The 20,084-nt window shown below is 42.5% G+C and overlaps 1 protein-coding gene across 8 annotated transcripts in view; it reads right to left on the bottom strand.

Moving 5' to 3' along the window:
• SH3PXD2A (SH3 and PX domains 2A) overlaps positions 1 to 20,084 on the bottom strand; it is a 260,873-nt gene that overhangs the window by 219,879 nt on the left and 20,910 nt on the right. For 4 of the 8 annotated variants that reach the window (XM_083505057.1, XM_083505058.1, XM_083505059.1 and 1 more), the window contains one exon: positions 4,635 to 4,715. In XM_083505057.1, coding sequence (XP_083361183.1) covers positions 4,635 to 4,715 — 81 coding nt within the window. Of the gene's footprint in view, positions 1 to 4,634; positions 4,716 to 6,630; positions 6,817 to 7,881; positions 8,080 to 20,084 lie in introns of those variants that run through there. The other 4 variants (XM_083505048.1, XM_083505060.1, XM_083505063.1 and 1 more) reach the window with 3 other exon arrangements.

The following is a 20,084-nucleotide window of genomic DNA, read 5'->3' as shown; positions in this document are numbered from 1 at the left end:
ACAAGTGCAAGGGATGACTTCCAAACTCCTGAAAACTGGATAACTCATCTTCATACGGGTCCCTTCCCTAAATATTTCATTCTGCGTTTTGCTGTGAGTATGTATACAATGGGTTCATTAAAACCCACTCCAGTGAGTCATTAGATACAGTTCATAAAATGCAAATCCAGCAAGCCAATGGAGCTGTGAAGAAGAAATAACATTGCCGTAAGTGCATTTACATTAGGGGGTTGGAGCCAAGGTTGCCCCTTCACCAATGACAGTAGTTCTTCTATCTGTCAAAGACTATGCAGCAGAAAGACACATTTGGACCCAGTCATCTCATTTGGGTCCAACCTGTTATTGTATTTATTTAGTATATTTCATATAAGAGACATAGTGGGTTGATAAACATTAACCTAAAAATCAGCCATAAGAACAGAAGCAGCTAAACATAAACCACCAATTAAAGCAGGGGTCCTCAACATTCTTGAGCCTGGAGGCCCATCTGGAAATCTAAGAAACTGCTTTGGGCACTACCCAAATACCAATTTCACAAGTGAAAATGGGGTAATGCTGCAAACGTCCCCCAAAGCAACAGGCAAAACACCTACACACCCCAAGGAAATAAAATACAGACAAAAAAAGGAGACCACACTTCCCCACAAAAGAACAGACAATGCTTCCACACACCCCAAATATTTTTTTCCTTATTTTTATAAAGAAAGATACTGTGTGGGGCAGGGAGTCTCGGCAGGTATGAAGAGATGCCCACAAGCATCACATTAGAAATCCCAGCATCCAGACCTCTCTGAAATAGGTCTGGTGAGCCAGTTTTTCGAAGGGGTACCTGTTTGGGGCACCTGCAGGCTTTTCAGGTAAATGGGTTCAACAAAATACAGGATGAACAGAGAAAGCTCATTCTACCACATCTTTCACAAAGAGTTTTAAGGGAGCAGATGGAGAGAAGAAAGCAGAAGAAAGCAGACAGTCTAGGCATAGACAGAAAGCCACAGATCCTGCCTTTTTCCTCCACATAAGGGAAGCGCAGAGCAGAAAGAATCCTATCTTTGTAAGACCATCGTTCTGCAGACATTGGAAAGGTAAGTATATATGCTAATGTTTGCACCTCTGGGAATATTGCTTTACAGGGACTTAAATTTAAAAGGCCCTACAGAATTTATTTTGAAAGATGCAGCCAGATGGTGCTCCTTCCGCCAACATGCCTCCTGGGCATTAACCCTATCCCTCAATACCTACCAAGTAGTAAGGAAAACTACAGACTATGCAATGTCCTTTGGATACTACCTGCACACCAAGAAGACATTTTGCCTGTTCACTGAGTTTTTGGAGTGGTATTAAATCTATTGTACTTTTTGCACATATATTTTCAGTAATGTTGTGAGCTGCCTTGAACCATTGTGGAAAGCTGGTATAAAAATGCTTTAAATAGACACATTTAAATGCATGCGTCTCTAATAGTTGTCAAACGTGTAGATGTTAAGCTCTTTCAGGGATGTTGCAGGTCTCTGGTTGCCAGTGTCTTTTTCATTAACCTAGAGGACAAAAGTGCCCAGGGACAAAAGGATAAAAATAAAAGGGTGAGTATGAAGGGGGGCTGAGGGGCTGCTGTTTCCAAATGGGAATGGGAGAAGGATGCATGTTGTTTGGCAGACACTTTCCACTGGTGGTTGGGTCCCCCTCCTCTCCCACTTATCAATGGGACCTTTCAAGACTCCTTCTCCCCTGATTGGAGACATCATTTCCTGTCCAACACACTAACCCCATTGATAACTTCAGCTTGATGGGAACTTTTCAAACCTAACAGGAAAGTCCAGGAGACTTACAAGAATACAGACAAGTTTTTTGTTTTTGTTTAAACGGAAAGAAAGTGCTTGGAACTAAGCACTGAACTGCAGCGCCAAATTATTTTCTAAACGTTGCTGTTATCAGTTTAGAAGTATTACCAACAAGATGTAGAGGAATCCAATGGCTTCGGGTCAGGGGTGAGGAACTTCAGGCCTGAGGGGGCAAATGTGGCCCACCAGCCCTCTGTATCTCATCCTCAGGACTCTCTTCAGGCCACACCCCTCCCCAGTTACAGCCCCTCTCCCATCCCTGGCTCTGCTTTGCACCATCTTTGGGGGGTTTTGCCTGACTGGAACATGTCTTTGACTTCTGCTAATGTTTCTTGCTTGCCTGGATGGAGTATAGAAAGAGGTGTATGAGTATGTGTAGAAACTAGTCTACCGTATACAGATAAAAATTTACATCCATTGCTCTAGTCCCTCTTGCCTCTGGCCCCAGCTACCACTGACATGTGGCCCCTGGAAAGTTGCCCAGATGAGAATGCAGCACTTGGACTGAGAAGGATTCCCAATCGTGGCCTTGATTTTTCTTCTCCATATTCAACTGACCACTTCAGCCAATGAGTGCCAACAGGAAGAAATGCAGAGATGGACTTGCCCTCTCAGCCTTTCTATAATTCACAGAAGGCATACAAGATATAATTCTGGGGTCATAAAACTGGCCAGGGGAAAGGCAGCACACATTTATGGGAGAAGATGCTGGATGGAGCTGTTCCTGCTCAGACGTTTGTGGGAGTTCCTTGGTTCCCAACATTGGACAGCTGCTTTCAAATGGAAATCCCTAGATGGGCTCTGAAAGAACAGAGCCTTCTCGGTTTTCAAAATCTGAGCCCATATTAATTCACTCCTTGCAAGCACAGTATGATGAACACTGTCTATCTTGATATGCCTTTGATGCGCTCATCTAACTATAGAAACACTTGCAAACTACAGCAGTCTGAATTCTGAACAGGCACATCCCTTTACCACAGGCTTTTGACAGAGATCAAAGCTTCCTCCAAACTGTAATCTTACCAACTGTATACTACCAGTACTACATCACTTCTTTCTCATGAGTCACATCTTAGTTATTTCCTGTTTCCACATAAAGAAATAGCCACAGTGACCTGATTAGGACATATCGCTACAGATTTCACCAGTGGCAATTGTTCCCTTTCACATGAATGCTGTGGCGGATATGAAGGCAAGCCTGTATCTATTGAGAGGGTCTTCCAAGGCTGGTTGTTCTCCCAGCTATATGAAATGGGACCACTGAATATTTCTGCTTCATGGCAGGAAATTGTTTCCTGATATACCGGTAACTACAATTTAAGGAATGGGTTGTATAAATACTGTATAGAAACAACAACAACACTGAGCAAACAGAAGCATTACTCCAATCATCTTTGAAAAATTAGAATAGAAGGAATTGGGGACTCATGTTGCGGCTGCTCAGTTCTCCAGAGTTGCCTTTCAGTTTCTGGCTAGCGCAGTCAGGACAGGGGTGGGGACTCTCAGGGCTGGATGTGGCCCTCTAGGCATCTCTGTCTGGCCGTCAGAACTGTCCCTAGGCTACGCCCCTCACTGACCCTGCTTTGCACCTAAGCATTTTGACTGGCTGAATATACCATTGAAACCTGATTGTGGTTCTTGCTTATATGAATGAAGGATAGAGAAGTGTGTGTGAATGTGCGCAGAAAGTAGCCTACTGTACAGAGGTAAAAATTTGCATTCATTGCCCCCCCTCCTACTTTTGCCTTTGGCCCTGCCCACCACTGGCACATGACCCTTGAAGGGAATGATGACCCTCAGGATTAAAAGGTTCTGGTTTAGGAGATATAAAGTGCGTAAGCTGATGGCTTGAAACTGATGAACGCCAAGGATCTTGAGTGTGTTGGAGATGACTAAGAAATTACTTCAGTGCACATTGTTCAACGAAGAGAAACTGTGGGGAAGTTAATGAGAAGAGGCAGAACATGACAATGATAAAATGTCAGCAGAATCACAACTAGGAAGGCAAAGTCTAAGAGAAACAACTTATAGAAATTGGCTGAAGGCAAACTCTGGACACTGTGTCCAAAAGTACAGGAAGAAACTAAATACAGGCAGCTCCTGCTATCCACCCAGACGTTATCCGCAAATTCATTTATCTGAACACAAATAATTATGCCCAAACCTCACTAGATGCACAACTGATTCCGATATCTGAACAGCCAAAGTTTGCCCACTTCCTTACTTGTTGTGCTTTGCTGGTCAACAGCACCTATTTTCAGGGAGAAACCATGGAGAGTTGGAAGGGGGAGAGTAATTGGACAAATCAGAGAGTGGAAGAGATTGGGCAAATCAGTATTTCCTTTGTCTCTCTTTTGCTGGTCGGCTGCAGCCATTTTAGGAGGAACTCAAGGAGGGCGGCAGGGGAGTAAGGATTAGATATGTTTTCATAGGAAATAATGGTGATCGTCAGCTCATTATGCAAACACTCACCTGATAAACCATTTCAGGGGATGCATTGCGTTTGGAAAGGGGGGGCCTACGTGTACCGCCCACCAGGGAAGACCAACGGAGCAGCACAATAAACCAAGATCTTCCTCAATGAACACCAGGACAATTTATCTATTCTTAAGCCCAGAACCACTTCATCTTCTAAATACTTTTGACTGTGATTTCTCTCATAATGTAAAATCTTCCACACCCTCAGAAGGCAATAAACTTATAAGGCATGTTTTATTGGGTGGCACCATTAGACAATGTAGGAAATCAATATCATGCATACCACCTCTATAGCCATGAGTAAAATTATTCCATTACCTGTAGGTCAAAGAACTTGCTGTATCTGCGGTAGATTGTCTGGCAACTTGAGTCTGACCATGTTACATTTATGATATATACCTGCAGGGGAGAAAGGAAACAATCTGTCATTCAAATCATCATTCTAGTATGCAAAACTGTGGCTTTGAAGGCAATGTGATTCAGAGGCTAATTCAGATGATGATTGTGTTTGTATACGCAAGGATTGTTTCAAGCTCTGAAATTCTTCATAAGACAAATTTCATAATTTTCCTGGTAATTACTTGCTCACTTATAAATGACTTGCTTATTAAGGAGAAACAGAGTTCCTGAATAATCAGGCAGAGCCACTCACTTGCTAGATGGGAAAAGAATGGAGGAACATACCAGTGCCGTGAAAAGACTCCTGAAAACATAATGGTGATGATGATAATTATTATTTATATGCCACCCATCTGACTGGGTTTACCCAGCCACTCAGGGTGGCTTCCAACCAACTGGAACACAGTAAAACATCAAACATTAAAAACTCCTATACAGTGCTGCCTTCAGATGTCTTCTAAAAGTCAGATAGTTATTTATCTCCTTGACATCTGATGGGATGGCGTTCCACAGCGTGAGCGCCACTACCAAGAAGGCCCTCTGCCTTAAGACCAATCCACACATTCTAAACCCAACACAAAAACCACCAGTCATGTGACTGCTCCACATGCACTTCTGAAATATAACTTTGATCACATAGGATCTCCAGAGCAACACACGCCAGAAATGTGTGATCTAATCATAGGTGCCATCTCCTTGGAGCCCTGGGTACCCGAGCACCCACAAAATTTCCCATATAGGGGCTGGGCACCCACAAAATGTGGGAGCAGGTGCACAGGCACCACACTCTGTGGAAAGAGTGTGGAGTTTGGGGAGAGGGGGAGAGATGGCGGAGTTCAGGTGGGGATGGAAGAGAGTGTGGAGTTGAGCGGAGAGAGAGTGCGGAGTTTGGGCAGGAGGGGTCCAGTCACTTCTGCGCCACTGGAGCTCGTGCCCAACCCCGCTATGATGTCATGATGCCACAGCGAGTGTCATGACTTCACAGCGTGTGTCTCATGAAGTCATGGTGTGGGCGGAGCATGCTGGGCACCCAGAGTGTGGGGCCTAAGGCAGCAGCGTTGGACCTAAAGACTGGTAATCAAACAATTAATCATATCAGACATTACAGCCTCTGTGTGGAAACCTGTCACAAACAAGCAGGCATAGCTACCATAACCTTCTGTTCCAGAAAGCAGAGCAAGTCTCTTCTAAGATAGCACCTACATGTTCTGTGTAAAAAATAATTTAAAAAAATTAGAGGGGGGAGGGGAAAACCTGATTGAAATCCTTTCATCAATTAAAAGGAGAGCAAAATCAATCAGTTAATCTAAGATCAACAATCAGTTAACTAAACAATGCAACTCTAGTTGTTGTTGATATTTAATGAGTTTTCTACACACTGTTAAAGGTCAGTTGAGTGCTTCCAGATTAAGGCCAGAGCTACTGAAAACTGACTGACTGCTGTGTCCTCAGAATGACTTGTTGGGCTTTCCCAGAGATAACAAAAGATAAGGATCTGGAAGGAGGAAATCAAAAAGGCTGGAGTGCAGGGGGCAAACTTCATCTCTCAGCTTCAAGTGCTGCTTAGCTGCAGAGAGTCACACTCCTCTGCAGGCTCTGTAAATGTCAGGCTGCTTTTCTGAGATTGTCTTTCTGGATAAAAAGGCTGAGGTTCCCTATTCTCCCTGTCCTGCACACCAGTTGGTCTCTCTGAGCTCTGGGGCAAAGCAATTGCTTGCAGGCTTTGAAAGATAAAAGGCAGTAGTACATTCAATATCTGCAGCTTAAGGGAGGGGAAAACCCCAAGAACACACTTCTTTTCTTTATCTCTTTTCATTGCACTTAAACTGTTAAGGAGAAGTGTTAAGAATGAAGAACTTTCTAATTCAGTATGTGATAACCATCTTCTGGTTTCTATATAAATAAAACCACTTACTATTCCAATAGCATGGGGATGACATCTCCCCAGCAGAATCATTGTGGCTTTGTCTCCCTTAACCTGCTGTGATTTGGGTAGTCTGTATTTCCCAGCACTGCCTTAACCAATAGTCTGTGTTTCTATAATAAAAACTACAGTTGCTGTTAATAAACATCCCTTCTGGAAGCCTTTTAAGCAGCTTGCCTGGTGAGAAGAAAAATACAGTGAGTGTAGAACTCAGCTGTACATTATGTAATATTTCAACACACACACACACACACACACACACACACACACACACACTTACTATCACCTCTCCTGCCCCAAACGTGCTTGCAAGACCACAAGTACCAGTACTTGAAATCTGCCGTTGGTGCACAGTGTCTCCAGCATTGACCTCCCACTATTTTACTGTATTTTTTAAAAAATAATGCTTTTATTGTTAACTGTTCCAGCCTATTTCATATGAAACAATTCGTAAACAAGCCACTTCGTGTAGCTCAGTAGCACTGCAAATGCCAGTGACAGTCAGTATAGACAACGCCAAGCTAGATCGACTAATGATATGACTTGGTATAAGACAGCTTACCATGTCCCAGTGCCTATTTTTCCATGGATTCCTGTAACTGAACCTAGGCTATGAAGTAGCAGAAGCAAGTGCCTGAAGTGCAACATGCAAGACATTGCTCTGTTATCTAGGCAACAGCAGAAGGCCATGGGCCTAGTTGTCATTTACCAGACTCACCCAATTAATAGGGTGACCATGTGGCCTCCTTTAGAGAAGACAGTCCAGCCCTAAGAAGCCATAAAAGCAGGAGTCTTGAAGTTTCCTATCAGCAGTTAGCACCAGGAGAGCGGGCTACGCAGGTGTGCATATCACCTGGCCATAGTCTTCCCTACTGTGGTGAGATGAACTGTACTTCTGTTTGAATTATTGTTATTTCTAAATGGGCATCTATACATTAGTGTATGCACAGTTTATGTAGATCTACATCAGTCCCCCCCCCTTTTGTGGGTGATGTGTAAGTAGCCACCCTAGCAATCAAGAATACACCATTATTAGAAGCAGAATCCAAGATTAGAAAGCCAATAGCATTGTCAAAACACCAAAACTGCATAGCAGTACCTCAAGCTCTGAAATTGCCTCAGGAATTTTACTGAAGGGTGGGGTAAAAATGCCCTGCATCAATAAATAAAGCCAAGATGAGAATGAAGTCCTACTGTGTTAAATTGGGCTTAATCCTTAATAAGTATAGGCTTGTAGCTAACCCCCTCACAACCTGCTACTTCAGCGAGTGCTGTAACTGCAAAGGCTGCAGATTCACTGGTTGTATCCAACTCAGTTCTACTCAGAGGCCACATTCACACCATACCATTTAAAGCACCATGAGACCACTTTAAACGGTCATGGCTTCACCCAAAGGATTCTGGGAGCTGAAGTCTGTTAAGGGAGTTGCTGAGAGTTGTGAGGCGACCTCTGCTCACTTCACAGAGTTACAATTGTCCTTGTGGTTTAATAATCAATCCCTCTTCCACACTAATGTCTCACACTGAATGTAACTGATCAACGCTATGACCCCCCCCCCAAAAAAAGAGAGAAAACAGATACTTTTGTAACCAAACAATATATTTAATGATTTTTTATTTTTTTAAAGAAAATCAATCCCTCTTTACACTGAACTCTGAGAACTGCAGGTCTGGGAGGGAAATAGAGGCCTCCTGTCAACTCTCAGAACTGGTGACAGGGGGGAAGGAAGCCGTGAGGTAAATGTGGCCAAAGTAGAGCCATTGAAATGAATGTACCAAAGTTAGTCATGGCCATTAATGACCATTAATGTACCAAAGTTGGTCATGATCAACTTGATCATTTAAATGGGTCTACTCTGTGTATGGCTAACACAACCCATTGCCTTCAAAATTTACTGCATTTTACCGTACAGAAAAGGTATTGTCTTGGCAAAATGCTTGCAGCTTGTGCACTGCAACTGGGAAACAAATACTCATTGACTTTTTAAAAAATGGTTGTGCAGAAAGGCCCTTAGAAGGATTCTGAAAGAAAGTGTTGAAATTTATTAGGAACTAGGATGTCAGTTGTGAAGTATTCGTTTAACAGCGGTTCTGCTAACCCCCGAGTGATGTATCAAACACAGTAAAAGATTTTACTACTACCATATAATGCTGTGTCCCCCTCTTTGCTGTCTACAGAGGGCAACAAGATGAATAAATTATCCTATACGAAATCATAAAGAATCCACTTAAAGGGCCGTTAGGTGGGAGTTCATTATAAAAAGCATTGTTTCCTCTGGAAAGTATCCAGCTTTCTTTGACACAGATCCAGAGGATAACGTGACATCATGTCCTAATGTCAACTTCTGCTCTTTTGAAGAAGATACCTTGTTTTCTGCATTAAAAAGGAAGCACTACATTAGGAGGGGTTATCTGTTCCCTTGGCAAGAGAACATCAAATCCTCCTTCCTCCATTGGGAGTCTCTAAAATAATAGTCAATACATAAGCACATATAAGCAATTTGTTGGCTCAACAATTTCATCAGTGGCTAATCCTACTTATAAATAAGCCAAAAACTGTTATATTTCACAAAGGTGTGATTCTTTCGAACAGCATTGAACCTGGGGTCCTCAGTAGCTTGTCAGGTAGTATCAGAAATTCATTTCAGCAATACAGTGGTACCTCAGGTTAAGAACTCAATTCGTTCTGGAGGTCTGTTCTTAACCTGAAACTGTTCTTAACCTGAAGCACCACTTTAGCTAATGGGGCCTCCTACTGCCACTGCGTTGCCGGCGTGCAATTTCTGTTCTCATCCTGAAGCAAAGTTCTTAACCAGAGGTAATATTTCTGGGTTAGCGGAGTCTGTAACCTGAAGTGTATGTAACCTGAAGCGTATGTAACCCGAGGTACCACTGTAATGCTCTCAGGGCAAATATGAAGGGTGCATATACTGTATCAATCTTAGTTATAGCTATCAAATGTACGGTTTGTATTTCATGCTCTCACATTAAATACTTTTAGTGTGTGCTCTTATCATAGCTGTCAAGTGTCCCTTATTTGAAGGGACAGTCCCTTATTCCAGCGCCATGCCCCGCTGCTGTCACTTATTGATGGATGTCCCTTAAATGTCCCTTAAATGATGTCCCTTAAATTTCAAAGGAAGCAGCTCCTCTCCCTCCCTGCCTGCCGGAGGAGGGAGGCTCCAACCGTGTTGCTTGGTTGTGTTGCTCACCCAATAAGAAGTCTAAGAACGACTGGGGGGGTGGAGCTTGCATGCCTTGTGTGTGGCTAGTTAATGCAAGCTGGGGAGGGGGGGGGTTGAATGCTGGACGCCATTTTGTTACACGTGCTGCTGCAAACTTTGCAGTGCAAAGCCAGGCCAGGGAGCCATCTTAAGTTGTGGCTGCATAGGCCTTGTGGTGCATGTGATTCAGATTCTATTCAGTTGAACCTCTGGTTACAAAGTTGGTTGGACAGTGTTCTCGAAACTACCAGCATGAGTTTGACCAGACTGCAGGAGGACAGGAAAACTGGAGTGCCTGGAACAGGTGAGGCTGCAGGTCCCTTATTTTGGCTGCTGGTCCCTTATTTTCAAGGCTGCTGGTCCCTTATTTTCAAATCTGTAAGTTGACAGCTATGGCTTTTATCTCTGAAAAACCAAGATGTGTTCACAAGCTTTTCTTGGTTCTCTAGCCAGCCAAATTGTACGGCCTCATGCTAAAACCAACACACTTAATGTAGTTTATATGAACATGAAAATCTTGCAGCATTGACTCTTAACCTTGCAGCTGACCTCCAGATGCAGTGCCCTATAAGTGGACCCAGGGCCTGGGAAAGAAAAAAATAACAGTATAGTCTCCAAAGTCCCTCAGGCCTCTGTCAAACAATGCTAAGTCTCTGGGGCCTTCCTTGCTTCAGAAGAGTGAGAATTCTTCAAGGGGTGCCTTGGTGAGTGAGGGACTGTTTCCCTCCCTTTCTGAGCAGAAAGGAAAAGAAAGTTCATGTAAGCTCCAAGACCCCAAGATTCACAAAACTCAAAACTGTTGGCTGTGACACTTCTAATTTTGGCTTACAGCAAAGGGAAAATATAGCAGTGCACCCAATTGTTCTTGCTTTCACTATAATGATTTAAATCTGTCACAGCGATAAAAGAGACAAAGCTTCAATAAAGCAGCAAATCACTATGTGTGCCTTTGATCATCTGCCATGCAGGTCATAAATCTAGATGACTAACAAGTGCTAAACTGTTAGACTTTTAACTCAAATATCAACAACTCACAGACTGTGGATCTAGAGGCGTACAGTATAAGTATTAGTAGAACAGAAATTCACACATATAAATATATTCACACTTTACATGTCCATAGCTGTCCAGGTATGGAAATCACTTACTAAAATTGCCTCTTGACTACAAAAGTTCATTTCAAACTATAGGCTGAAATCCCATTAGCAGAGATTTGCTATCGGCTCCCTCCAGCACAAGGAGGCTAAAATTTGCTACACTATGTACATCCTGCATGACATAATACAAGGTTGAAGAAAAATATTCATTCCTGGGTTGTGGTCTTATGGCACATGAGATCACAGCCTTGCTGAAACTAAGCAGGTCTGGTCAGTGGCTGGTTGGGTGTCCACTGGCAACTTCTGGAGGACCTCTAAGCAAAGGGTTAAAAAGAAAGAGGTCTTATCCATGTTCTCCCAATATCTAATCCAAAGAACCCCAACCCTCTGGTGCAGCTTTTGAGGGTACACAGTGGACTTCAGAGACGAGGAAGGAGATGTTTTGTTACACAAGCAGAAGTCTCACACAAGTGGAACTATAGTACTGGATGCAAACCAGTATCCATAGGTCTACTTCTGAAACTGAAACCCAAAGGTTGAATCAATCTTGGGACTTGCTCACAGATCATAAACATAAAAACAGAAGATGATTTGTAATGATTTGTCAACATATCTGCTCCTGTCACTGTTTACCACAAACTTCTCTTTTCAGGCATTCATATAGTGAGCACCTCCAGATCTGAATGGTGTGACATTCTACATGAATAGCTTACCACCTGAGAACAGCTGAAACAAAGAGCGCTTTATACATACCTCTATATGTTTGGAAGATGTATATGCCAATATTAAGGGCGGCTTTTTACCATTTACAAAATATACAAAAGCATGGGTTTTTAAAAAAAAAAATCAAGCAAAATGCCGCAAACAGGAAATGGTTTGCAGGTAAAACAATAATGTACAAGTAATGAGATAAATATTACAACAATTCAACCCAACAGGTTAAATGCCCATTGGAATAAACATGTCTTAGCTGGGTGCTGAAAAGCTAAGAGAAAAGAGGCTGCCTGGAACTTCCACAGGAGGGAGCTTCATAACATAGGTGGAGAAGGCCCTCACCTACATACCAGAACCTCTCTCTTAAGGAAGTTTCTTTGAATAAGCTTCTGCATCCTACCTAAGCTTTATCTTTCCAGTAGAGAAAGGCACAAGGTACAATGAAAATGTATGTTCTGGGCTTTTTAGAGAAAAGGCAAGCAAGAGGTGGCATGATATAAGTTTATAAACTTAGGTGCAGAGCAGAGAAAGTGGGCAACAATAGAACTTTTGGACATCCAGCGAAATAGAACATTGGAAGTTTTCAGACAGATAAAAAGTACTTCTTTGTGCAGTGCAGTGCAGTTAAACTATGGAACTCACTCTCACAGGAGGAAGTGATGCCAACCTACTTGGATGGCTTTATAAGATGATACGACAAATTAATGGAGGTTAACTGGCTATGAGTTATGATAGTTATGCTCTACCTCCACTGTGAAAGGCGGTATTCTTTGAATGTCATTTGCTGGGAATTGCATGTAGGTAGAAAGATCAGCAATGGGCAAACTCCATTAACCTCCCCTCCATTAAACGGTAAATACAGGAGAAGAGATTTCTAATGAAAGAAGGCACAGTTCAGAGAGGAAGATTATAGACATGGGGAAATAAATGGCCTTGGTGTAGGGGGCTGAATGTAGTCACATAGCAGCCATAGGAGATTGGGTAGCCATCACTTGAGCAAACATTAGCTAGAAGTTCTGATGACTCAAGCTGAAAGAGCACTTCTTTCCCCCCAGTCATAGAATTTCAACAGATTTGCTATCAAGCTGATAGTAAACAAAGAGACTAAAGAGTGATGATCTGTAGGTGACATATTTGCATGGTTTGTTTTGAGTAGGTGCTGCAATTAGTACTTTGTGGGAAACAAAATGTTTTTACACAGGAGGTGGCACATCACCTTGGAAAGGCGCTTTTATAGCCTTGCTGAAGGATGAGTCTTGCGACTAGAACTGGACTTGGAAGGACAAAAATCAAGTGTTGACATTCCAGGAGGATTTAGAGACATGCGGCCCTTGCCTGGAGCTCTCTAAACTCAATGCTCTTATGACTGACTGATTGATTGATTGATTGATTGATTGATTATTTATTTATTTATTTATGAATGATTTTCCTTTATAACAAATAAACAAGAAAGAAAGAAAGAATTCTTATATATCAGTTTTCAACTCCCCCCCTTTCTGTGGTTCCATAAATTTGTTCTCTTTCTTTTCCCCTGCATATCCCAATTGACTCTATTTATTTATTTTCTCATCTATTTCCTATATGTTATAGAAACTGCAAGTTTTTACAATAATCCTGGATTATAGCAGGAATGCTGTTATGATCTTAACTTGTAATTGCCCTGTTCAATTTACTTTACAAATAAAACACCAATATATACTGTCAGACAGCTACAGAAATGTTGTGTCATCTTGACAAAGTCCAAATTAGAGCATGTCTGCCAAAAGCGCTGCAAAGCTTTGTTTGACTTTCGGTGCCTAATGTTAAGCCAGTGCAAGCAAACTCTGGCCCAGAACTGTAATTCAAAAGAGTATCCTATATTAGTGGGAATGTTATTCTATTGCTTTATCACCACCACCACTGTCATCATCACCACCAACACCAAGCCATTCAGAGGAGGTGGGTTAGGAATCTAAAACATTTATGTTCATTTCATGCTACATTATGAGCTGCTAGTGAATGGTGGAATCTCCATCCTAAATTTTCTATGACTAACTACAGAAAACCAGCTTCCAAGCTATAAAACCAAATGCTACTTATTACCTGAGCACACCAAAACAAACACTTTTCTCTGATAAAGCAACATCTGCTATACCTGTCAGAGGTACCTTTGTATCCTTTAGCCAACCTAATTCCTTTTATTTTCTTAACTGAATGCCTATTCAAACACATCATTGACTTGCAAATCTCCCCATCTGAGAACATGGGCTAGCACAATTTGGAAGTGGGTTTTGAAACCCAGGAATGAAGCCAAGGGCGTCAATTTCCCAGTTCTTCAACTTAAAGACACTTAAATGACACTTAAATGTGCAACAAACCACAATTTAATACTGTAATAGTTCCACCACCACCCCATCAACACACAAATATGTCAAGTGGTAATCAAAACCTGGGATCACTCTGATCAACTTGGCAAAGTGCAGTCCTCCATCACTAAGGTACAGGGGAGATGGCAGAACTGCTAGAGCACATGTCTTGCATGCAGAAGGATCAAACCCTGGCATCTTCAGCCAAAAGGACATGCAGTAGCAAGGACTTACTGTCCACTGCCAGTCAGAACAGACCAGTGGTCTTCAACTGGTGCCTTGAGACCCACTACTGGGTGAGTTACAGGCTGCATTCACACAGAGACTTACTCCATTTGCCCAATGTTTCCATAACTGTTGATATCCACATTATATTTGAGCTTTCACATGGTGCAAAAGCCACTTCTGGAAATCTAGCAGAATATATAGCATACCTTTCCACATTAATTGCTTCCAGGAAAAAATCTATTTGCAGCCCCCTTAACCCAGAAAATAATGAGAGTACAGAGACGAATTTTGGGGCATTATATCAGCATTCAATTCTTTTCTGCTGTTTTTATGGGGGAATCACAGGGAAAAAGAAGTATGCACGTGTGGAAAGGGTGGAGGAGTAGAAACAGTGTTTGCTGCTAAGTCACAACTCACCCACTGGTGTAAATGAAAGAGACAGGCTGGTGTTATCAGTCAAAACGCAATAGGCACTGGAGTGTGAAAGGAAGGTTAGAAAATGGGACAGAAGAGCTAGCATTGTAACCAGTGAAACTAACACAATATTTCCCAGACCTGAATGCAACCACAGTCTAACCTAAGACAGTTTATAACCACACAAACATTAAAATTAAGGAATGAGTCCTCAAATGCATGTTTCTGCTGAATGGGGGGGGGGGGCTGGGTCTAAAAAGGTTAGACCCTTTGCTAGCTGGAACAGTGGTATTCCTCAGTGCAAGGCAGCTTCACATGTTTAGCACATTGACTCAGACAACCTTAGGACACCTCTTCAGAATTTCCAGTTAGTGTCCAGTTTCCAACTGAGTCATATTTTAATGCATAGTTCTGCTACATAAACGTGCATACACAAGGGAAGCAGGGAAAATAGAGAGAGCATTCACTGTGCCTGTCTGTTTTGTGCAAGGACTGAAAAATAACTTCAGTGATTGTGCGACAACAGTTCAAATGTCATTAGGAAGGGAGGGGGGTCCTGTTGGCCACCTTGAGGGCTTCTGTGCGGGGAGGAGAAAAAGAATATGCAATTTTCCCTATATATAGCATCAACAAATTCTCAAATGGTATGCTCCAGAACAGGCATCCCCAACCTTTGGCCCTCCAGATGTTTGGACTACAATTCCCATCATCCCTGACCACTGGTCCTGTTAGCTAGGCATCATGGGAGTTGTAGGCAAAAAAATCTGGAGGGCCACAGGTTGGGGGTGCCTGCTCCAGAATATGCACCCTCTCTAAGCCATGCAGAGAATGAAGTAAGTGCATTCATTTATATCATATTTCCAAATACAGGTCAGAAACAGAAGCATAACTAAAAAGACAAATATGAGGTATGAGACATTCCCATGCATAGCTTCACCATTGTTTTGTCATGTTTTGAAAAACAATATCACAAGTCTGTTCAGTTGGTGTCTGTCACAACAGGCTTCCTCGGTTATGGACTATCAAGTCTGTGATCTCTGTTCTCTCGCTTGCATAAAACAACTGAAGCACTCCAACAACTTGTAGATTGCAGGCTGCATTCTAATGGCTCACTTCAGGCTTAGCAGCAGCAAACTATTTATCTGGAAATGAAAGGACGTGTCCTTTAATCTTTCTGACGGAGATGAAAATCAAATGTTTCAGAAAATTGTTATTGTGTGACTTTGCATGCAGAGCAAAGGGGAAATCCAACTGCAGTTCCAGTGTCTATGTGCATAACAGGGAAGGTTTGCGGCATTTATTTCTGCCTCCACTATGCTTTTTTTTTCTTAACTACAGTCCTGGTGCTCCTGAAGGAGGGCTGGTTGATGATATTTTCAAGGAATGTCTTACTACTTGGTTCAGAATCATAGCCTTATCTATAGCTGCTGAACATGCAAAATTTAGGCTGCAATTCTAAACCTGGGGTTAGGAGCAAAACCGAGGCCTTCCCAATACAGGATAATACCTCTAAGATTGCTGCAGTGTGTTATAGGTAGAGCTGCCTCTGAAGTTGGTTCGGAAACTGGTTTGTGCAGAATTCGACAGCCAGGTTGCGCACCAGGGAAAGACGGTTTGAGCATATTACACCTATCCTGGCTCAACTGCATCGGCTGCCAATTTGTTTATGGGCCCAATTCAACGTGCTAGTTTTGACCTATAAAGCCTTAAATGGCTCAGGGGAGCAATATCTCAAGGACCGCCTCTCACCATATGAACCAACCCAGACCCTGCAATCATCATCTGAGGTCCTTCTTTGTGTGCCTCCTCCAAGAGGTCCAGAAGGTGGCAACACAAGAACGAGCCTTTTCTGTGGTGGCTACCTGTGTCTGCAATGTTCTCCCCAGGGAGACTCGCATGGCACCTTCAATACATATATTTAGGTGCCAGGCCATTTCCCCCCTCTATAACCAGGCCTATGACGAACATTCTATGACCTTTTTAAAAATAATAATGGGGAGGGGCTTTATTGGTTTTGTTTTATGTATTTTGTGTTCTCATGTTTAATTTTATGTTGTGAACAGCCCCGTGATTTTCAGATGAAGTACAGTATACAAATTAAATAAATATAAATAACTAATAATAGACTTGTGTACATTCAACCAAAGTCAACAAGCATGCTTTAAATGCATCAATGAGATCCCGTTTTGAAACCTGGTAGAAGAGAAAACTTATCAGATGAGCAGTTTGCCAAAATCAGGTTTCTAAAAGAGCACTTCAACATGCACAAACCAGTTTGCAGTTCACTTGAATACTTAGTGATATAAAAAGGCAGTTGACCTACATGGCATGTAGAGAAATCAGCTCAATCATGCCAGAGGATCTTGTTACTTCCCTCTGGCTCTCTTTCCTCTCCAATTCATGGACCTCCCTGCAAACCAATCAGCAATAAACATCCCAGTAGCAGCAGAATATTAGATGAAACAAACTCGCAGTGCAATCCCATTTGCTTGTGCATATATGTTCCACTATGTTCAATGGTGCTTATAGGACTGCAGCCTACAATTTCCCACAGTGCCCTGGAGTACCTGACAAAGTGTCCCCAGCCTGGTGCCCTCTAGATGTTTCAGACTACAACTTCCACAATCCCTTACACCATTGACCATGGCAGCTGGGGTTGATGGGAGTTGTAGTAGAAAGCATCCGGAGAGCACCAGATTTGTAAAAGCTGCTCTGGAACACTGTGGGAAACCTAAAATAGCAAACTACTAGGCTCTAACTGGAGGAGAACTACCACTAGGTAAATCCACTAGAGGGCTACCTGCAAGAGAGCAGTTCATTACTGGGTGTTATACTGAGCACCTCCCCACACTCCAGAGTTGGCTCTCAGCTGTGAGATAAAGCGTTTGGGGAGAGGGGCTGCAGAGAAGTGCATTACTAGCAGATGGGCTCTGTCCTCCTCACCTGCAAGCCCCTTTTTGCTTTTGAAATCAGGCACCACCCCTTCTTTCAACATATGTGACACAAGCCCGAGTAGAAACATGAATTTAATGCTGCCATATCTCATTTGGCTGTGTGTTGGGAACAGGTGCATTTGCACTAGAAATCCCATTCTGCTGCAAAGTATTCAGGGCAATATTCTAGGGGCCTAGAGCACATAGTCAAGTTCATGGGGAGGAAGGGTATCAGGCTCACTGCTGTCCTGCTTGAACTGACAGGGTGGCATAGAATGCACCAAACATTTTCACACAATTGCACATGATGCGTTGAGTGAAGCTTGTCCGCCATTCCTTGGATTCTCTCTGAGGAACGCCGATAAGCTTCTGAGGAACCCCTGGTTCCCTGGAACACAGTTCGAAAGTGCCTGTCACAGAGCGTGAAAGATGAGCCTTGCTTGCTGAGGCACTCGGCCAGCGTTTTAATGCCCCAGCTATTTTCTTTCCCATGAGCTGCAAAAAACACAAGAGACTGCAGAAACAAATAACAGAAACTAAGCCCCTGGGCTCTGCAGTCATCCTCTCCCAAGGTCCAAGAACCAAGTGCATCAGAAACAGGTCCTTCCAAAATGATGCAGCCTGGTTACTTGCAGTGCAATCCTATGCATGTCTACTCAGAAGGAAATCCCATTGAGCTCAATCCCAGGTAAGTGTGCTTAGGCTTGCATCCTTGTAGCACAATCCTATCCATCAAGAGTAGCTAATGTCGTGCCCTCCAGATGTTGTGAACCACAACCCCTGCCAGTCCTTTCCAGCATGGCCAATGCATAATCAGGGATAATGGGAGTTGTAGTTCACAACTTCTGAAGGGCGCCACGTTGGTTACCACTGTTTTACATGTTATCTCAGGAGGAAATCCCACTGTATTCAATGGGTCTCACTCCTTAAAAAGCTGGTTTAGGATGCAGTGCTATATGCATTTATCTGGGACTAATTCAATGGTGCTTATTTTAGAGTATTTTAGAATTGCACTGTTAGTCACTTAGGTGGGTCATTGCCAGGGATATGCTCAATGGCATCCTGAATCTTTTTCTAAGTGCCTCACATACTTCTGTGTAGGTGAAGAATTCAGGGGAAACAGAATTGGGGTGATGATATGGATTATTGACTAGGACAATAATTTGGGGAAATAAATTGATTTAACATTATCATCCATTTATTAATCACCTTCTAAACTACCATCTCAAGGCTATTTACATACAAGACAAATATGAATTTATCTAGATACAATACGGGGGGGGGAGGATGGGGGTAATTGAAAGGAACTGAATTTACTTACAGCAGGATCTCTTAGGAAATTAATTGATTCAAAGAGGAAGCAATCTGAGGCAATCGAGGGAGAGGTGCCAGTTTACTGAATAATTTATTGGTGTGTGTGATTTGGATATCAATTTAGTTGCCCTGCTTTCTTGGACATTTAAATTCTATATCTGTATCTGTACACATGAATTAGTATATGTAAATTTTATGCACATTTGTGCCCATAGGTCCATGCCCCCCCTCGCCCCAGTCTTCTTAGCTCTTTGCAACAGCCCTATGCCCTCTCCTAGAAAACACAAGCAAATGAAGTTTTCCTCCCTCTCTGAAGGCGACAGAACCACTAAGGGAACTGCAGCCTTTTAGAAACAGCATTCTAGACATTGATGTCATCCGAAAGTACAGTTGGAACAAGAACTTCTCTGCTCCACAAAAGCTCAATCAAAACAAAACAGTTTTAGTTACTTTCTCTGCACTTGGCTCCCATCATCTCTACCAACAGAAAACATGGGCCAGGAGAGTTATGATGCTTTATCAGCATTGCTTTGGCTTGGCTCTTAAAATTAAAACTCTAGGAGTAGAATTTTACTGAGAATTAGATAAAACTCACAGATGGAAAAGATAAGTGTGTTAGGGGCTCTTGGGAACATTGGACTCTCTTAAAATTAAACATGAAAAAATCAGACCTCTTGGTTGAAAATTGGCTCAGAAAACATGAGGGTCAAATAGTACAGTGGATTTGTTCTCCAAAAATCTCCCAGGCCCAGAGTATTTCCATTCTAGCAAATACCTCTCTATGCGACTGCAGCCATATACAGTGGTATCTCAGATTAAGAACTTAATTCGTTCTGGAGGTCTGTTCTTAACCTGAAACTGTTCTTAACCTGAAGCACCACTTTAGCTAATGGGGCCTCTGCTGCTGCTGCACCGCCGCTGAACGATTTCTGTTCTCATCCTGAAGCAAAGTTCTTAACCCGAGGCACTATTTCTGGGTTAGCGGAGTCTGTAACCTGAAGCGTCTGTAACCTGAAGCATCTGTAACCCAAGGTACCACTGTATATAAATAGTGATTCAATTTATCTAAATTCCTGATTGTCTGATTAAGCTGTAAAGCATTTACACCTTTTCGCTTTCTCTATTGCTTTGCATCACATTCTGGATGCAGCAACTGTACACACAAAGTTCCATTGC

Source organism: Podarcis liolepis (genome assembly GCF_965112155.1).
Source record: "Podarcis liolepis genome assembly, chromosome: 5".
NCBI lineage: Eukaryota > Metazoa > Chordata > Lepidosauria > Squamata > Lacertidae > Podarcis > Podarcis liolepis.
Note: the sequence above shows the minus strand (reverse complement) of the source record. Positions and strands in the feature narration are given on the sequence as shown.